This window comes from Myotis yumanensis, unplaced genomic scaffold (assembly GCF_028538775.1).
Source record: "Myotis yumanensis isolate MYYU_CA2020_CCGP unplaced genomic scaffold, mMyoYum1.0.hap1 SCAF_1, whole genome shotgun sequence".
Taxonomy (NCBI): Eukaryota; Metazoa; Chordata; class Mammalia; order Chiroptera; family Vespertilionidae; genus Myotis; species Myotis yumanensis.
In genome coordinates, this window is record NW_027223752.1 from 189,909,484 (window position 1) to 189,930,008 (window position 20,525).

The 20,525-nt window shown below is 40.8% G+C and overlaps 1 protein-coding gene across 2 annotated transcripts in view; it reads right to left on the bottom strand.

Annotated features, from left to right (window-relative positions):
- Window positions 1-375: 375 nt before the first annotated feature.
- ANXA3 (annexin A3) overlaps window positions 376-20,525 on the bottom strand; it is a 50,635-nt gene continuing 30,485 nt past the window's right edge. For both annotated transcript variants that reach the window (XM_070394293.1, XM_070394301.1), the window contains 7 exons: window positions 19,718-19,797; window positions 16,343-16,399; window positions 15,924-16,017; window positions 13,971-14,066; window positions 10,252-10,310; window positions 8,176-8,298; window positions 376-768 (listed from right to left, as the gene is read on the bottom strand). In XM_070394293.1, coding sequence (XP_070250394.1) covers window positions 709-768; window positions 8,176-8,298; window positions 10,252-10,310; window positions 13,971-14,066; window positions 15,924-16,017; window positions 16,343-16,399; window positions 19,718-19,797 — 569 coding nt within the window. In that variant the 3' untranslated portion in view covers window positions 376-708. The remainder of the gene's footprint in view (window positions 769-8,175; window positions 8,299-10,251; window positions 10,311-13,970; window positions 14,067-15,923; window positions 16,018-16,342; window positions 16,400-19,717; window positions 19,798-20,525) is intronic.

Here is a 20,525-nt window from a genome sequence, read left to right on the forward strand (position 1 = left end):
CATAGTTTGCAAACTTATTTTAGAGGAAGAGGAAAACCTGAAGACTTGATTCTGCTAAAGCAGTATTTAGCATAAAATAACCCCAATTCATGCTTGCCATTCAGACAGGAAGTGGTTAGATTAATAGTTCCACAGATGTTTTCTGACGGCTAAGTAACTTATTACGCATTGTCACTCATGAAGCTTGATCATGACTAGAAAGAGTAGGCAGGATCACATACATCTTCATTTTTATTCTTTTTCTTAAAGATGAATGTGATTAATATGGTAATAGAGTGAAACAGCAACAGCTTCTGTAACAAAAGCATGTTATAAAATAAAATTAGTTGTTGGCACCAGGTACCAACAATGTCAGTAGACGCTAAAAACAGACAATTTAACAAAGGCAACAATTTTTATTACCCTGCTTTGCATTAGATATTTTAGAACTGTACAAAGATTCTCACTTCCTAAGCAGAAATATAATTTAGATAGTATTAGGAGATTCTTTAATCATTTTAAATTTTCATTAATAAACTGCTACATTATGATGAGATGCTCTAAAACAATTGTGTCATTGTTGTTGTTATGGAACAATGAAAATTTGTTAGGAAAACAGGCTGCTGTTTATACTTGCTTGTACTTTTAAACACTTGAGAAACAAGTAAGCAGAGCTGTTGGAAAAGCCCACTGTGGGAGCAGGCAACCTTGGCAGACGATGTTCGTGACTCAGTCATCTCCTCCACAGAGCTTTAAGAGTGTGGCTTCATAGTCTCCAGAAGTATCCGACTGCAAAGAACAGGATGGAGAGAAGGACAGGTACAGCATAAACAATGAGGGGACCATAAAGGAACCAAATCTCGTAGCTCTAGGGGGTTCACTGGGGTGCAAGACTCATGACCTGTACCATTTAGCAAAATGCACCTGTAATTCCACCATTCATTCATACCTGAGTGTAGTTATTTTTCTTAGTAATATATATTATTTATCAAACACTTGGTAAGTAATTACCAATTACTTTAACCCTTAGAAGAACTCAAACAGTAGGTTCATAAATATCTCCATTTAACACATCAGTAAGATGAGAAAAAGAGAGGTTAGAAACCTTGTGCCAAATCATATAATAAGTAACAGAAGCGGAATTTGAACCCAGATCTCCTGGCTCCTTAACACCATACTATACTTAAGAAAGTGAAATGAACTACATTCCCAAAGAGTATATTTCTGATTTCCTTTCCCCTAGACTAGACAAAAAGATCTTGATTCAAACCATACAGGTTTTTGATTCAGAAAACATACTATGTGAGATTGAGGCTTAAAGTACTAAGATGCAATGTTTACTATGCAAAGGAGGTAAAAAAATGTTTGTATAGCATTAGAGGTAAAACTTGGCTTTGAACCTAAATTGTCTAAAACCCTCACATTATTCTTATTTTATTCAAGGCAACTCAAATGATGAGCATTTCATATCATTTAAGTTTCACATTGGAGTGAATGTTAAGTAGTAGTTAATGCAAAGGAAGCAATGAAGAAAGGCTATTTAGAAAAGAAGTTAAGCATTATTTTCATAAGACACAACAGGCATTAACATACATTCTTTTTTGTATCCAGTTTTTAGTTCTTCCCTTATTGGTTTTCTTAGTCTTGCTCTGCCATAGGTAATAATTTCTCAAACTGCTGACAAGTCAAAAGTGCTCTAGTTTTGCACTAAAACAACTCCCTCTAATCACAAAGCTGTAAAAATTATTAGGGTTTCTATCAGTTAGTTGAGAAAATACGAGTGTATCCAAATAGCTTAGCACACAGATATCTTCAGGTGTGGAGTGATTAACCAGGGAACTTACATGCATATATGGACACAGACAATAGAGTGGTGAAGGCCTGGGAGGGGTGGGTGCGGGGTGGAGGGGGTCAATGGGTAAAACAAACAAACAAACAAAGGGGACATCTGTAATACTTCCAACAATAAAGCGGGGGGAAGCAGAAAAGAAACTGAAAGTACAGATTTGAAAGAGTAATATGATCCCTGTACTATCAACGAAATATCTCTGATATATTTGAGAAGCATTGAAAAATATCTGATGCTCAACTGAATTCTATCTGCTTGCTTATATTTTTTATATTTCTTCCCTTTGCCCAACAATCAAGGATGCTACATGTTTCAGAGGGTGCTGCTACAAAACAGGGGAGCCTTGGTATAGCTGAGATATTAAGTGAAATTATGCAGACGATATAGTCCTGTCTGTGTAAGTATACAATGAAGTACTGAGGTTTTGGATTAAAAAAAACCAAAGTTCTGATCCACTGTAGACACTAAACAAATAGTCATCCTTTTCTCCTATCTCTATTCCCTTATGTCTTCTGGTAAAATAGCTATTCAATTTATATGGTGTTTTAGAAATTTTATCACAAAAAAAGGTAGTGTAATTTCAAAACCTTTGAACATAATTCATGCTTTCCTAATTAGGCCATATTAATTGTTTTAAGAAACTAACTGCCCTAGCTGGTTTGGCTCAGTGGATTTGGCCTGCAGATTGAAGGGTCCCAGGTTCAATTCCAGTCAGGGGCACATGACCAGGTTGCAGGCTTGATCCTCAGTAGGGGGTGTGCAGGAGGCAGCCAATCAATGATTCTCTTTCATCATTAATGTTTTTGTCTCTCTGTCTCTCTGTCCCTCTCCCTTCCTCTCTGAAATATATATATATATGAAAGAAACTAACTAAATGTTTCTATTGGCCTGTTTTTAACAGAGGCCCTCTTCTCCCAACGTTGATTCCATCTTTTACCCTTTACATTTAATCCAGCTTCCCAATTAATTCCTGTGGTGTTTTTTAAGTTACTCTTTTTTTTCCATCCTGACCACAACCAACCTACTCTGGGCTCTCATCCCTTGTCATAGTTTCTTTGGCTCTAAATTCATCAATCTGTTTCTCCAAGTTGTTAATTCTTTTGCTTTGTAAATCTAGTCCAGTTACCACCATATGCACAGCAGGCAGCCCTGTAAGGAGGCCCTGCTTTTCTCCTTCCTTTCTGGCAGCTCCACCTTTGTCTTCTTTGAAGGCTTATCCTCTGCGATCCAGCCACTCATTGTTAGTAATGCTTAAATCTCCGTTCTCAGCTTCCTTCTCTTCTCAATCTGTATTTTCCTAGAGGATTTTCATCTGTGTCCAAGGGTTCAATAACATAATTGACCCTGAAAATGTATCTTATACCACCAGCCTACTGACTTGACATCTCCATTTACAGCTCAAAGACATCTCAAACTCAACATGTGCAAAAACAAACCCCTGCACTTTCTCCTCCACTTCCAGAAAAAACTAACAAACAAAAAAAGCTGACACCTAAATCCTGACCTTTGCAGGGAATGGCACAATTATCTGCTTCCCAAGTTAGGAACCTGGGCATCATCCTTGACATCGCTCTTCCTTGCTCCTCACACCAAGTGTCTTAATTTTAACTCCTAAATATCTCTGAAGTCTTTGTTCTTTCCTCTCTTTGCATTGCCAGTAGGTTTGCTTACTACTTTGTACCACCTGGTCACAGCTACTCTAATATGACCAGCCTAATAACTTATCACTCCACATCTCTTCTATCGTCTATCCAATTCATCCTCCACAGTCTCAGGGACCATTTCAAAGTGTATTTCTAATTACGACACTATGTGCTTAAAACGAACATTCTTCAGTGGCTTCCCACTACTCTTAAGCTAAAGACAAAATCTTTAAACATTGTCATAAAGGTCCTCTGTGACCTGGTCCCTCAGCCTCATTTTTCATTGTTTTTCCTCCAACACTAGGGCTTTTCACTTGTGACTCCTTTTGATAGAATGCTCTACTTTGTCCCAACACACACAACCTCAGCCTTTCAGATATGAATCAAACCTTCCTATAGGTCAAATCCTCCTATTATATGGTCTTATAGCACAATATTCCTTTCCTTTCCATTTAACATAGTTGTATAAACAAATTTTACATTTATTTGTAATTTCATAAGGACAGGAAACTTTTTTCCTTTGCCTATAATTGTAACCCTGCGCTTGGCACATAATTCTCATTCAGTAAATATTTTTTTAAATATATTTTATTGATTTTTTACAGAGAGGAAGGGAGAGGGATTGAGAGTTAGAAACATCGATGAGAGAGAAACATCGATCAGCTGCCTCCTGCACATCTCCCACATGCCCTTGACCAGAATCGAACCTGGGACCTTTCAGTCCGCAGGCGGACGCTCTATCCACTGAGCCAAACCGGTTTAGGCCAGTAAATATTTTTAATTGAATAAATGAAATACAAATTCCATGATCTCAGAGCTCTCTTTCAACTGAATTCATCTTGCTATTTGGATTTTGTTTTTCAATACTCCCCAAGGTAGACCTTCTAATAATTCAAGTGACTTATTCCTTTTTCCCCTCCTACTTCTCACCATACATGTTTCTAGAGCATTTACTTGTGAGACCCCACTGACCAGCATGCCACCTGACTCATAGGAGGCACTCAACACATGCTTATTAGCTTATTTCCCTATCTAATCTCAAACTTCTTTTACTCCCAATTCCTATATTACCCTCCTCTGTATAATCCAATATTTAATTGTATGTTGTTTCATATTTTTATCTTTTAATTATTTTATTTATGCCCACCTAACTTCACACAGATTATAAATTGAAAGTGACTACTATGCTTTCCCTTAAAGAGCCTGGACTTGCACTATTTGTTAAATAGATACTTAATCTTTTGATCAAGGAAATCTACCAAAAATGCAATTCCATCCAAATATGCTCTTAATATCTTATTATTAGTGAATAAGAGATACACATTTTTCACCTATGTCTTTCTCTCCTCCCCACCAATCATCACCCGAGAAAGGTGTTAATAAGCAGAGAAATGTCTAAATAACAGGCAGAAGGGAGAGGAAGACAGAACTAAAGGCCAGGCTGATATTGTAGGATTCAGAATGAGTCATCCCAAAATGTGCCTCTGTGGGATGCAGATTATTTTAAACTAAAGGCAACAGAGACCCTGTGGGCTCAAGAGAAACTTCTGCCCTCCCCCCTTAACTACCGAGAAGAATTTGAATTGGGGGTTTTGCCGATAATAAGAGATTATCAGAGATAACCTTTCTGACCTATCTATAAGGCAGAGCAAACTACAACTTACTGAACTCTGTTCTTATCGCCCTGCAGTGACCCTCTGAAACCCCATGGCATCTCACTTCATATATGACCAGGAGGTAGTCAGATATAGCTCATTTTACCTTTCTATCCCTCAGCCTCTCCTGTATGTGAGGTTTCTGACTCTCTCATATATGTGGGGTTCCCATGCACACGTATGCAATTAAATTTGGTTATTTTCTCTTATTATTATGTCTCATGTAGATTTAATCATTAGACCAGGCGAAACTTTCTTCCTCCCCGACAATATACAAAATGAAACTCTAGCTCCTGAATGACAGAAATGAAATCAACTGAAAGGATCTTATTCATCAGTAGTGAAAATGTAATGATATCGCCTAATAATGTACTTTCAGGTGGTAGAAATGAAGACACCTTAAATAATTTTAAATTACAAACTGAACTCTTCAGCAATGAATTTTTATTTTCTATCAAGATACCCATAGTTTAAATGTTTCCTAATACAATCAGCCTCAATTATCTAGACCGCTGCGGGAGGGAGAGCTACTGCTTAATTTAATTTTCTGGTTTGCTGAGGGTGAACCGAGAGCCCTCTTTATGTTTCAATCTTGTTACTGACAATCTTTATAAAAGTCATGTGTCTACTTTTCTGCCTTAGTAAGAACAATATGGTTAACGTTATTGAATTCTCCTCTGTTGATTGAAATGATTGTAATGTGTCAGGATCGATTCAAATTACATTGAGTGTGAGCAGTTGATGAAATCCGTGCTAAGCCCCAGGCACAGTCTGAGAGTTGCCTTTTTGAGTAAGTTCCTGATTTCAACTTAAGCATGCATCTCTTTCTGCAAAGGTTTAGTAAAAAGCAAAAGCCCTGGCTAGAACAAAAAAATAGGGTGTGGGGGGGGATTTTGATTTATGACTCCAGTTGACTGAGTGATGTTCATTCATGCATCCACCGTAACACCATTTGTGGAGCCTCAGGCCAGAAAGTTCTCAGGGTGGCTGCCCAAAGGCCCACGCCAACAGGTGGTCAAGGGAAGCTTTGCTGGGCAGGGCCACTTCAAAGGCTGGGCCATGGGCTTCAGCTGTTCCTGGTGACGTAGGAATGCGGACAGAATGGAGGAGTCCTTGGTGGGCAACTGGATTTCGTCTCCTGCATAGCATGGGACTCCAGCCTTGTAGATAGGCTTGAGGGAGGTTGGTTCCAGGATCAGAATCCACAGGGTTCATAAAACGATCCTACAGGTAGGCCCCGGATGTCTGGACAGCTCAGACCCCACACCCGACTCCGGACCACGGGTGCTCAGAGCAAACGTGTCCTTCTCTCAGGCTCGGTTCGTCCTCTGGGTGCCGCCTCTGAGCTCGGGCCTCAGTGACTCTACACTGATTGAGATCCGTTTGTCTTCATGTCTGGACTAATGATCGCCAAAGCTGATTTCTCCAGACAGCTGTTAGGTGGATGAGGCTGAGGCACAGAGAGCCTGCAGGACGCCTGTGAAGCCAGCCCCGGACTCCATCTTTGCACCTAGCCAGTGACTCTGGAGGCTGGGGCAATGTGATGGCTTGCCCTTCAACCTGGGCTTCCATTTTGTTCAGGAGCCCAGCGTGGACCACCCTTCTCTACCACTCATGGCCTGGGTGCCATCTTGGAGGCTGACGTAAAGAATAATCTTCAATGGGGGCCAGCCCCTTCGTTCATCGTTTCCAAGTTGTCATATTCTTACTGGGACTGTGGCTTTACCATTAGTTCCATGTATGGAAGCCTCTTACACAATTTTTTCAGGTCTTACTTCTTTATAATTTGTCATTTATTTGGGGTTTATCTACATATATAACATCAACTAAGATCTGAGGACAATGAAAACTGGTTTCATTCTTTAAAACTGAAAGGAAGTTATGTAACATATTTAAGGATTCTCATCCAGACTGTAAGGAATTAATTTTTTTTTTAAATCAAGAAACTATAAAAGAAAACATTGATGAATTCTATTTGGTGCCAAACAGTATGAAAAAACACCTTCAGCCATGTCAATAGAAAGACAACAAACTGGGGGAAATAGTTATAATTCATAGACAAAAGGTGAATCTAACATACATGAAAAGAGGTCTTAGAAATTGACACCCTCTCAAAAAATTTTATAACCCAAATTTCAATAGAATAATGGGCAAGTAACATAAAAAAAATTACCAGAAGGGAAATGCAAATGGCATTTAAAACATGAAAACATGTTCAGCTTTCTTCATATTAAGAAAAAGATATACTAATACTACACTGAGATGCAATTTCTCACCTATCAGATTATACAAACACAAAGCTAGAAAACACCCTCTGTGCCAAAGCTGTGGAGAAACAAGGACTCATATATTCTTCATGGAAGTACAGACGGAAGTCAACTGGTAATATTTACCAAAATTACAAATATATTCACATCTGTCTCAGCAATCCTACACACTTTTGAGAATTTATCTCAGGAAAATAACTGCTCGAATTTATCCCACAGATACACTTGTACCTTAGGAAACTGTATACATATGGCAGCATTGTTTGCAATAGCAAGAAACTGGAAACATCTGTTGATGTGGTGGGTATAAATAAACAAATAATAGAATGATACACAGCTATTTAAAAGACTGAGAAAGTGTCTGATATACTGCACTGAAAAGAACTCCAAGGCGCAGACCATGCTATCTCTTGTGTGACACAGAGAGGAAATTTAAAATATGTAGTTTTCTTTCCTGTCATTTTCATAAAGAAACAGTAAAATAAATAAAAACAGTGCAATGTAACAATAGGTAAACAATTTGCATATGCAATTCAAAAAAGAAGAAAAATTAGTGGCCACTAAACAGAAAATAAAAAAGTGGGTATCTATCATGTGGCTGAGATTCTAGAGCTGAAAACAGTCTCTATGTTTAAGGGCTGTTTTGCTCCAACTACACATTTACACACTGACAAAGAGAGAGAAATCTAAGTCACATATCTCCATGTTCTAAGGATTGTAAGGGAAAGAGAATAGGGAGAAACAGGCAAAATGTGTTTTGCTGTTGTTAAAAAGAGACTTACTTTAATTGCTGAATATAGAGAATAGCCACAATGCTTCTTAAACTCTGCTCGAATGTCCAAAAGGTCAATTTCTGATCTGGAAACCATTATTCGGTTCAGAGTAAACTCATCGGTTCCAGCACCCTGTTAAGAGATGTAGACATCCACAGCACAAATCAGCCACAGAACAGCGTATAAATCTATAGTTATAAGAAACAGATAACGGTGCACAAAATAGTCCACCGTGGTGACTCTCCTCCCCTCGTTGAACATAAAACCTCATTATTCATTTGTTTAAGAAATATTTATCGAGAGCTTACTTTGTGCCAGTACCATGCCTCATGCTGCAAACAGAGATGGGACACTTCCAATTTTGCAAAGGATACAGGTAGGAAAACAGGCCATATAATATAATGTGACATATAAGTAATATTGGGCACTATAGGCACACATATGAGGGGAGCCTAAAATAGATTAAGGATTAGAAAAGGTCTGCCTGAGAAAGTGGTATTTAAGCTGAGGCCTAAATAACCAGACAGGAGAAGGGGTGGGGTTCACAGAAAGAGGAAAAACAAACAAAAAAACAAAAAAACGTTCCAATGGAGAAAACAGCAGGTGTGAAGGTTTAGGGCAAGAAAGAATGCCACACTCAAGGACACACAAATAATGAAGAGGAATAGCAAGAGATGTGTCTGGAAAGGCAGGACCTTATAAGCCACAAAATGAAGTTCCGACTTTATCCCAAGAGTGAAGAACTACTGCAGTCTTTTCAAGAGGAGAGTTCAGAGATGGGAGCAGAGTTGCGCTTTCCGAAGATCTCTCTGGCAGCGGTATGAGGAATGGAGTGCGGGGCAGGGGGAGGATGAAGATAACAGAATGAGACTGGAAGCTTTGGCACTAACATAAAAAAGAGAAGTTGATGGCCTGACCTGGAAAAATGGCGGTGCGATGGAGAAAATGGGTCAATTTAAGAGATGCTTCTTAAAGGCAGAGGATAAAACTGGATGTATCATTTGAACAGAATGAAGTAGAGGGAGACGCGTAAAATTCCCGAGCAGTTACAGTGACACAATTCATTTATTCATTTATTCAACAAATGCATATTGAACGGGTCCTCTATGCCAGGCATTGTTTCGTGCACTGCGCATATGATAGTGAACAACACAGACCGTACCTCTCCTCATGCAGTTAACATTCCAATGAATGGAGACGGTCAGTAGAGAAAATTAACAAAGTGTTTAATTAAATAGTAATGAGAACTATGGAACAGAGTGCGACTAAAAGGGAGACAACTGACCTGAGTAGTCAGGGAAGACCTTTCTCAGGAGGTGACATTTGAGCAGAGACCTGACAGGTGAGAAGGAGCCAATCACAGGTAGACCTGGAGGAGGTACCTTTCAGGCAGAGAGGACAACAAATGCACAGACTCTGACATGGGAAGAGACCTGGCATAGTCACGGGACAGGAGGGCCGAAGAGGCTGAGGCACAGAACAAGGATGGGAGGAGTGGTCTGTCTTCAGGAGCGGGGCCAGGGCAGGTCCTGCTGGGGATTTCCACTGAGGTGGCTGAACGCAGGCAGGGGAGAGGACCTGGAGTGGCGGGAGGTGAAGTGAGGGACATGATGTGTTTATTTTGGACATAACTCAGAAGGTGCACGTGGACTCCCCTAGGAAATGTCCAGTAAGGAAAGTGGAGCAAGCATCTTCCACGTGCCAGGCCCAGTGCTAGGGTCTGAATATATAAAAGAGAAAAGCAAACTCCTCTGCTCCCGGAGCTCACCATCCAGCAGTGGCAACAGACCCGGCAGTTTGGTCTATTTAAGTAAGGCGGCTTGAGAGGCCACCGGACCTAAGGGGTCAGGTTTGAGGTGTGCCGTTGGAAAACGGGTTCTATTGCCTGTGAACCAGGGGAAGTAATTTAGTCAACACTTTACTGTACCGACTGCTATAACGATTAGGACACTCATGATCAATCCATGGCACGGATTAGCTACAACAGAGAGCTCATCAAAGTGAATGGAATTGCATCAATAATAGCAATGTTTTTACATTTTCCGTGAGGGAAGCTAAGAACATGTATGAAATTTCCAGACCAACCTTCAAAGCGCGATGCAGTCTTCCAGCTAAAAAGGCAGGTATGTTCCTTGCACAATGAACTGTAGAAAAAATAAAGTATGTTCATTGTCCTTTAATTGAAATTGAGTTAATATACAGTAAAATGTTTTTAGAAACGATTCATACCCATTTTACTCCCTCCCCACTACTGGCCTTTATTTAGAATGAAAGAATGAATACTTAACCTAGATTTCAAAGCCTTGTAGCATCATATTTGCACAAAACGTTAGCAGAAGTGATCTTTAGCCGTGGGGAAAGTAAAATTAGCTGCCAAAGAAACTCCCACAGTACATGACTCATCTCCAGATCTCAGACACACCAACAACTTCGCTTCCACTGATAACTCCCCAGGGTGGGCCACTGCTCCATTTCTAACAGCTTTGACTACTGATGAATAACTTGGGTCTAGAGACTGCAGAGATGTTGCCCAAATAACTCATTAGATAAGAAGAGGCACTGGAGTTCATTTTTAAACCAGTTTTTCAAATGGAAAGATTTTCTCTTAAGTGGCTATATCTAAATTCAGTTACTAAAAAATACTGCAATCTTTTAATTATTTATTTTGAAATAACAAGTAAAGCAGAAGTAAAACAAACAAGCAAGCAAAAAAAGCAATTGGCAAAAACATGAGCAAATTAAGTATAGTTTAAATAAAGGGAAAATCATCAGGAATAGAAAAGTCTGTAGAGAGAAAATCTATTTATTGCAACACGCGTACTTTTATAGCTTCAAATGTGATCTGCAGATAGGAATCTGATGAAAGTGAATAAATTTTATAATGAATTTTGGAGGTCAGAACCAGGATAAGTAGCTTTCTCATAGTTCCTTACTGGCTCTCTTAAGGAACCGGAAAGGCCTTCAGTTTGTGTAATTGACTTAAGGGAAATAGTGGGGCGGCAGGGGGCAGGGGGAGAGAGGATGTATTAGACACTCAAATGTGCAATCTGGGACAAATATGAAAACAGTGTTAGATGTGAAGTTGTCTGAGAATAAACCAACCATTTGGATCAGTTGTACCTATTTTTTTCTGAAATTCATATTAAGCAAGCCTTAATACTTTGATTAAAAGTTGTTATGCCCACTTTATCCTAATAAAGTTTTCAATCATCTCCCTCTCCCTAAGCTAAACCCTTATAGAATATCTCCCCCTGCTTTCATAACCCTTTAGCTTGTCTTCTGCTTTATGCTTTTAACCACCAGGTTTGTTCTTTATGGCCCAAAATGTTGGGAAGTGGTGTTAGACATAGTGATAGAAAGTTTGCTTTAGCACCCAACATCGAAAGTAGGAAAACTCAGGGAAATCTCTGACATGCAGGGAATCCACTGAAATGAATTACAATGACCAAGAGGCCACAGCTGCCCATTTCTTACCTTCTGTGATGTCTTGACCAAACTTCAGTCAGTCCTTTCTCCTCCCCCAGGCCCCTGAACTCTGGCTGCCCCCCACCTGAGCAAGCACTAAAACATGAAACATGCCCTCCTACCAGCTTGTCCCGAGAAGGAGGTGACAGAGCCAAACACATCTCCTGTCAAACCCCAGCGATCATGCTCCCTGGCTTCTCCAACTCCCACGCCAAAGCGAAGCCCTTTCTGTTTGATTCTGAGACTCCTGCACATGTCTGAGATGAAAGCCTTCTCCCTATTGGGAAAGTCTTTTTGAGTAGAGCCTCCCCTATCTAAGTCCAGATTTGACAACTAGAAATGTTCTATTGTGCCTTTCTAAGGTGGGTTTTCATATGAAACACTATGTGTTGACATGCTGTATTAGACTCCTTGTGCATGAAATATTTAGAATAGGCAGATCTATCAACATCGAAAGTATGGGTTACTAGGGGCTGAGGGGTGATTGCTAGTGGGTACAGGGTTTCTGTGAGAGCTGATGAAAATATCCTAAATTTAGATTGTGGCAATGGTTGCACAACTCTGTAAATATATTAAAAAGCACTAAAATGCATACTTTGAATGGGTGAATTTTTTGGTGAGTTATAGCTCAGTAAAGATGAGAAAAACTGTGATGTATTCCAATAGTAACAAATAGAAAATGAGTGTGACATATCTTGAACTTCGAATTAGTCGAATTATAAGATCTTTCTTTTACTTAATAAAACAATATACATTATAACCTAAATTTTGTGTCATTCAATATGTATTTCCAAGAATGCTTCTTAGCTTAATGAGTAAGAATTCACATGTCTCAATAAAGTTTTCCAAATATGATAGCAGGTAGCAAAATTGATGTAAAGAGCAACAATGTGAAATGGAAAAAAATAAACTGGCTACATCACTGCCTCCGAACTGATTATGGAGACAACTCTATTCCTTTTTTTTTTAATTGAAAAAGAAGCTTTTTCCATGTTGGCATATCTTTTAGCAGTATTTTCCCTCCCTCCCTCCCTCCCTCCCTTCCTCCCTCCCTCCCTCCCTTCTTTCCTTTTTACCAGCATTTAGATAAAGAGCCCTGTTCTGGCACTGAAGAGAGGATTAGAAGTCAAGTGAAATGACATATGTGGAAGAAGCCCTGAGGATGGTCTGAAACTTCGTGAGTGGTTGCTACCTGGTGCCTTTTCTGTAATTTACTTTAAAATACTTCAGTACAGACCGTGTGATGTGTGTGTGTTTCAGCCTCTGTTTACACACTGAGTGGCTGGTTCTCCCCACAGATCGTGGAGCCTGACCGCTGGGTGACCTCAGCTCGACCTGCATTCCCTGGGTGGCCTGGGAAGGAACTGAACTTCATGTGCCTCAGGTTTACCATCTCCACCACCCCTAACCCAGGGGATTGTTATAGGGCTTAAATATGTCAATATTTGTAAAGAGTTTAGCGCAGCGCTGAGCACGTGGTAAGTGCCAGATGAGTATTTATTGAAAAATACATGAGGAACCCTCTGTGGGAGCTCACCTCCAGACGCGGTAATTAACATCTGAAGATGAATCAGAGACTCACGCCAGGGGAGGGCACCTTCAGACATCAGCTCTCCTGATCTCACCAGAGGAGCTATTCATTATCACGTGGATGACAGAAATGCATTTTCATACGGGCAATCCTGCCCTGGAATTGATGGAGAAGAAGCCGCAGCAAGCCCAGGCACCACCCACCCTAAGTTAGAGCGGTTTAGGATTCCCAACAATCCTGGGTGTGTGCAAGCACGTGACAGATTCCCTTGCCCGACTCTGACCAGATGGGTCCCCGAATCCTGTCTTTGAATCGTCTCTCATTCTCTGGCCGCACCTTCCTCGCCTCATGAGAGGCAGATCGCCTTATATGACAGTGTCTCCGTCTGCTTGTTTATCCCCGGTCTTTCTGACGCACTCCCTGCTAGCACAGCCGAGGGGAGGAGACCCATAGTTCCACCTGAGCTCAACTAGCCACTGACATCGTCCAATGACCCAAAAAGGGAAATCGCCAAATTGGCTCACATCTCAGCTTTCAACAAAGCTCAGTAGAAATGCCAATAGAAATGTCATATTTTTATCTCCCAAGGAGTTCACAATCCAAATGTGGTGACAAGCCAAAAAGCAAAGTAAGATTAAAAAAATTACTTTTTTCATACATCCATTTACCCATATCTGTTGAGCATATTGTTAAATGGATGCTGTGGGAGCCTAAAGATGGGTCAGTCAGGATTCTTACAAGGAGATCACCCCGACATTGTTCACATCAAGTGCAAAGTAACTCAGTTTGGAAGCACTCAAGAGCTTACCTATGGCCAGCAGTAGGTCTTCAAAATGTCCAGACAGTTCTCCTTTTATGCTGTCCTCAATGTCCTTCTGGCTAATATTTCTGTATTCATCAAACGCTAAAAAGCAGTACCACAAAACCAGTGAAAGCATCACAGTTGACCACACATGAATATATTCCAGCTTTTTAACTGATACGCAGCAAATCAAGTTGTTAAGTGGTGAGCTCAAAAACCCCTTCTTTAAATCATCAAAATTGGAACTTGGAAGTTCTTGTTTTTCGTGTCTTTAAAAAAAACCAAACTACAATAAAACCTGAACTTCAGAGGCCATTTTCTTCAATGATCTTCCTCTCTCTCTTTCCTCTCCCTTTCCCCAGGTTGTTAGCATTTAAAATAGCCTAAAAGGTTAAATAATATGTCTAGGAAGGCAGGCTGTGTTTAAATTATAGCAGCACCTGGGTCATTAATCAAATATGTGTTATCTGCCAACACAGTCTTCAATATGAAGATTTCTTAGTGCTGAGCAGATCATTCCCTCAGGGGCATGGCCTACTTCACATGTACCTGAAGGCATTCCAATTTCTTGATCAGTTTTTGCCCCAAAGCAAAACCTGTATATGCAAGTATATGGGCATATTTTGCAAGTCAAGTAATTTTTTCCAAGTAAATTTTGGAAAAGAAAGAAAGAAAGAAATTTTGGAGAGAGATCTAGAATTGCTTGGTTTTTGTTTTTAAAATGAAGATGTTCGCTCCTCCCTGGCCCAGGCCCTGGTCAGGTCACATGCAAGAGGCAACCAATTGATGTGTCTCTCTCACATCGATATTTCTCTGTCTTTCCCTCTTCTACTCTCTCTAAAAATCAATGGGAAAATATCCTCGAGTGAGGATTAAATAAATAAAATAAAGATGTTAATAAAGCAACTATGATATACAATTACCATTATTTTATAAATGAAATTCTAATGCCAAACTTAAGGAAGGGGAACTTCAGAATTAAAAAAATCCTGGTACTATCTTCGTATTTTCTCATTTTCCCATGACTCAGCAGAAGCCTGGTCATGCACTGTGACTGGCACTGTTGTCTTGACCTGAACCTGGAGCCACAGTCAGGTGCTCACAGGAAATGGGCTTCTGGGCTTCCAGGTGCCGTTGCTTCCAGAATGGCTCAGGGAGATGCATGAGTGAGAGGGTGGACGCGTGGCAGTTCCACACAATAGTTGGTCTGACAAAGGGGGCTCCCCAATTTACCTTCATTTTAGAGAGAGGTGAATGGTAATCCATGATAATCCTTTAACAGCACCTGGTTTTTCTGGAAAGTGCCTAACTAGGCAAGTGTTGGGGTGGAAGCAAAGCACCCAGGGTCCTCCATCCACAGGAACACTCCTCTCTGCTCTCACCCCAGAGGGTGGCCCCTTTTCTCCTCCCACCAACCCTTCCATCTGTTACCTGTCACTCACTAAGTATCTACTCAGCCTCTAGGGCAGTGGTTCTCAACCTTCCTAATGCCGAGACCCTTTAATACAGTTCCTCATGTTGTGGTGACCCCCAACCATAAAATTATTTTCGTTGCTACTTCATAACTGTAATTTTGCTACTGTTATGAATCGTAATGTAAATATCTGATATGCAGGATGTATTTTCATTGTTACAAATTGAACATAATTAAAGCATAGTGATTAATCACAAAAACAATATGTAATTACATATGTGTTTTCTGATGGTCTTAGGCGACCCCTGTGAAAGGGTCGTTCGACCCCCAAAGGGGTCGAGCCCCACAGGTTGAGAACTGCTGCTCTAGGGGAACAGGAATCATGTCAGTTCTGCCTTGACTTGTTGTTTCCTGAACTGTTGATACATAACAATGGAACCACCTTTGCAATTTTTAACTTTGTTTTCCAGAATTTTGTACATTAAATGCAAAAAACATTTGCAAAGCCACACAGAGCCAAAAAAGATTATAACGAGAGTCCTTACTTCGTTTTAGCTGGGGAAAGCTCCTTAGACACAGGATCTCTGTGAACTTATCTTCGTCGGTGCCCCACTTCTTCTCACCAGCGTTATAGAGAATCTGTGGGACAAGGCAGGGAGACTTAAATGTTCTTACAGACACAGTCCTCTTGTCTCTTTTTGAAGGGTTAAGAGGAGAGGAGGTTTCTTTTGTTTTAGAGTCAGCGAGATAATTATTCAAATTTCTCACGTTTAGCAGAGTAGAAATCTGAGAGGTGGGGTGGCAGGGGCTAGGGGAATAATAACCCTACTGGGGAAGGCTGGTCCCCAGCTTTCTCTGACAGGACAGGAGACCGAAGCCCCAGTTGTGCCACAGAAATGAAAAGGTGGACAAGGGGAGAGGGGGAAGTAGTTAAAGGTGATGTTTTCTTTGCTCTGTTACTGACCTGGGCATCCTTTTTGGCCAGCTGCTCATCCACTTTCAGACTTTCATCTCTTCTGCCCTAAACAAGGAAGATAAGAGCAAGGGCAACCCTTGTAAAGACAGAAGATTCTAACGCGTGGTATTCCCACCAGCAGGGTGTCTGAGAGGTTCACAGAGGACTTGGGCTCCTGGGGCTCTAGTTGTTGCTCTGTCACTGACTGGCCACGAAATTTGTAGCAACATCACACAATTTTCTGAGCTGTAGTTTCCTACTCTGAAAATTCAAAGATCATAAGGGAATGAAAAGACAAGCCACAGACTGGGAGAAAATATTGTTGGCAAACTCATATCTCATATAGGACTTATATCCAAAGTATATAAAGAATTCTTAACATTCAGCAATAACATAACAAATAACCCAACTGGAAAATGGGCAAAAGGTCTGAGCACCCTCGGATATACAGATGGTAAAAAAGCACATGAAAGGTTGCTCAACATCAAATATCATTAGGGAGTTGAAAATTAAAACAATAAGATACCACTTATTAGGATGGCTAAAATCCAAAACATTGATAACACCATATTGCTGGCAAGGATTGCAGCAACAGGAACTCTCATTCATTGCTGGTGGGAATGCAAAATGGTACAGCCACACAGTTTGGCAGTTTCTTAACAAAACTAAACATACTCCTACTCCTTGGTATTTACCCAAAGGGGTTGAAAATTTATATTTACATAAAAACATGCACATGAATGTTCACAGAAATTTCTATTCACCATCACCCAAACTTGGAAGCAAACAAGATGTCCTTCAACAAGTGAGACATCCTATATAATAAAAGGCTAATATGCAAATAGACCAAATGGCAGAACAACCAAACTACCAGTCGCTATGATGTGCACTGACCACCAGGGGGCACGTGCAGAACATGGAAGGCATTGGCAGCAGGTGGGAGAGCATTGAACATGGCAGGCATCAGCAGTGGAGGGATGGTGGAGCAGGTGAGCAGGGGCGCCAGACCAAGGCAGGGGGCTGTCGCTGTCATCCGGGCAAGCCTCTGGTGGTTACTGAAAATTCTTTGCTCCTGCACGCCGTGGTCCCGCCCGGTGCTTGCACCTGCTGCCAGCGCCGGCCCCACTCACATCCACTGCTGGTGCTGGAGCCGCCACTCACACCCCTGTTGGCGCAGGCCCCACCTGCACCTGTGGCAGGATGGTGGAGCAGGGGACCAGGGGCCTTGGATGGAGGGGCCAGGTGGGGGGTGTGGAGGATGGGCCGAGACCCACCCCTGTGCCCACTGCAGCCTCACAGCCCACAGTTCCTTTCAAGGTGCACGGATTCGTGCACTGGGCCCCTAGTGCTACTATAATATACCCATATAATGGAATTGTATTTGTGATAAAAAGGAAATGAGCTATCAAGCCAAGAAAAGACACTTAGCATGCTGCTAAGTGAAGGGGCCAGTCTGAAAAGACTACCCACTATAGTATAATTCCAACTATATGACAGTCTAGAAAAGGCAAAACCATATAGTCAGTACAAAGTTCAGTTGTTGTGAGGGGTTTGGAGGGAGGAAGAGAGAGATGACTAATTGGAGCACAGAATATTTCTAGGGCAGAAAAACTATTCTGTATGATACTTTCCTGATGGATACGTGACATTACTCATTTGTCAAAACTCACAGGCTGTATAACACAAAGAGTAAACCCTATTGTACACTATGCACTTTAGTTAATAATACTAATGTATCAGTATTCATCAACTGTAATGAATGTACCACTTTAACGCAATACATTAGTAATAGGGGAAATAGTGAGGGGACGGGAGGAGGGGCATATGGGACCCCTCAGTACTTTCTGCTCAAATTTTCTGTAAATCTAAAACTTCTCTAAAAAATAAAGTCTAATAAAAACAAAAACCAGTTCAAAGGTCCCCACCAGCTCTGGTTGAAACCTCTGTGGCTAAGTGTGTGTTCCTGTGCAAGCACTTTAGCTCATAGAGGCAGGAGGTAGAGGAGAAAGAGGATTGTCTGAATTACTCTGAAAATTATAGGTGAATGAAATATTGGCTATAACGTTTAAAAAGCCTTTGTTCCTGTTTTCAAATAGATCCTTGTCTGCCTGTCTGATTTTCACATGATTTCTTTGCCTTCTTGTTCCCTCACTGTGCATTCTGCTCTAGTCATAAAAATGCTGATTACCATTGATTTAGTAATAATCAGCCACCACTACCATGTACTGATCACTTACTATGTGCTAAGTACTTCATATCACCTATCTATCTATCTATCTATCTATCTATCTATCTATCTATCTTTGCAGCATCTATGACATTAGTACTGTTATTACTTTAATTTTACACATGTGAAAACAAGAGCTTTGAGGCTTAAAGTAATGTGTCCAGACACATAAAGCTAATAGGCAACAGAGGAGCATACGATTCCAGGTCTGTTTGATTCTGAAACCCTGCCCGGAAGCCCTGATCTTTGCTGCCTCCTGTGAGTATGTGTGTGTGCCCTGTGCACACACACAGACGTGCACTTTTGAATATAAACCTCTGGGGTGTACGTTTGCAGCAATGCCCCATAAATTGGCGACCCTCATAAGGTTTCCACCATTTGAAATAACTGAAACAAAAATTAGGGGAACTTGTTTCTTAGTGGCATATGCCTCACTTTGACAAGTGCTGCTTGAGACCACTGTTGGGGTTCTCTCACACGTTACAGGCTGCATAAATCAGCTGAAAGAGGCCAGTGGGACAGGCTTATTTCTTCTCTTACACACACTGGGATTACAGCCCATCCTTGACCCTGCCCACCTGTATTATAAAGTCATGAGCCTCCGAAAAAGAAACAGCAAAGTGTGGAGTCATTTAGTCACATGGTGATGAGTGATTTAGCAACTCTTCCAAAGATATAAGGATGAAGTAGCTAGAAGTTATTTTTTTTAAATCCTGAGACTAATATAACCATCTCTGAAGATAATTTGTCTGTATTATGTTTCGTACTTAATTTAAATGCTAACAAAAGGAATATTTATTCTTTGGAGTACAGATAAAAATAAGCATGTCTTAAAGTGGAGATACTTAAAATAGAAACGGGCCATTACTTTATGTCAGATGAATTATCAGAACATTTCTAATGTATTGTGAAACCTGATCTTAACACTTTTAATCCATATCCTGACCATCAAAAGATTTTTTTGTTACATGATGACATTACACTTTTTGGATGGTGGTTAAACATACTGTTCCATGGCAATGCAAACACAAGGTGAGTGAGTCATTTCATAAGGAAAATCGCAAGCTCATTGTCTCCATTTGGTTATTTTTAAACCCCCTAATTATTATTGAGCATGCAGCTAATTGAGGAATTAAAAAATAAAAGATAAACCTTACGTCTGCCAAAGTCAACAGAGCTTTCCGGAAGTCACCAGATGTTTCAGAGCTGATGTCATCTCCAAGACTCTTCTTATACACTGAAACCACATAAGAATGGGATTAAGCCTTAGACAAACTGGAAAACAGTATTATAAACCAGAGAAAAGTTTAAGTGTCCACGTTGACCAGAAATGAGTACCTGATAAAATAAACCTTGCTTTTTTTTTTTTTTAATTTCCTGGTGTTCTTCTGAGATGGGTGCCCTGTTGTAGCTATTACTATAGTATGTGTTGTGGTAGGTGCACAGGGACAGAAAGAATTGCCATTCTGGATCAAACCATGGTCCGCTTCATCTGACAATGGCACCAAGGAACACACATACTAGTACAGTGGGGAAGCTTGAGTGGGCTAGCTGCTAGTCTGTCTTCCAGTTTCTATTCTCTCTTTCTTCTGTAGCAATAGAACCCTCATCTTGAGCAAATCATAATGCCCGCAGCATAAAGACTACATTCTCAGCTTTCCTCTTAGCGCGTACAGCTCCATGACTAAGTTCTTGTCAGTGGAATGTAGGCAGACAAATACGGCATTGCTGAGAAATCTCCGTAAGGGATGGCTCACGCCCATCTTAGTCCCTTCCTCCGCCCTCATGCCTGGTCTGTAGATGCATATCTGAGCATACCTGGAGCTCAGGGAGCCATCCTGGCCTATGAAGATAAGGACTACATCTATATGATGGCAGAAACGTAAGCAGAAAGGGGCCTGAACTCCTGAAAGTTCTGAGGTGCTCTTATGCCAGTCCTAGAATTGCCTGTCTCCAGACTTCGTC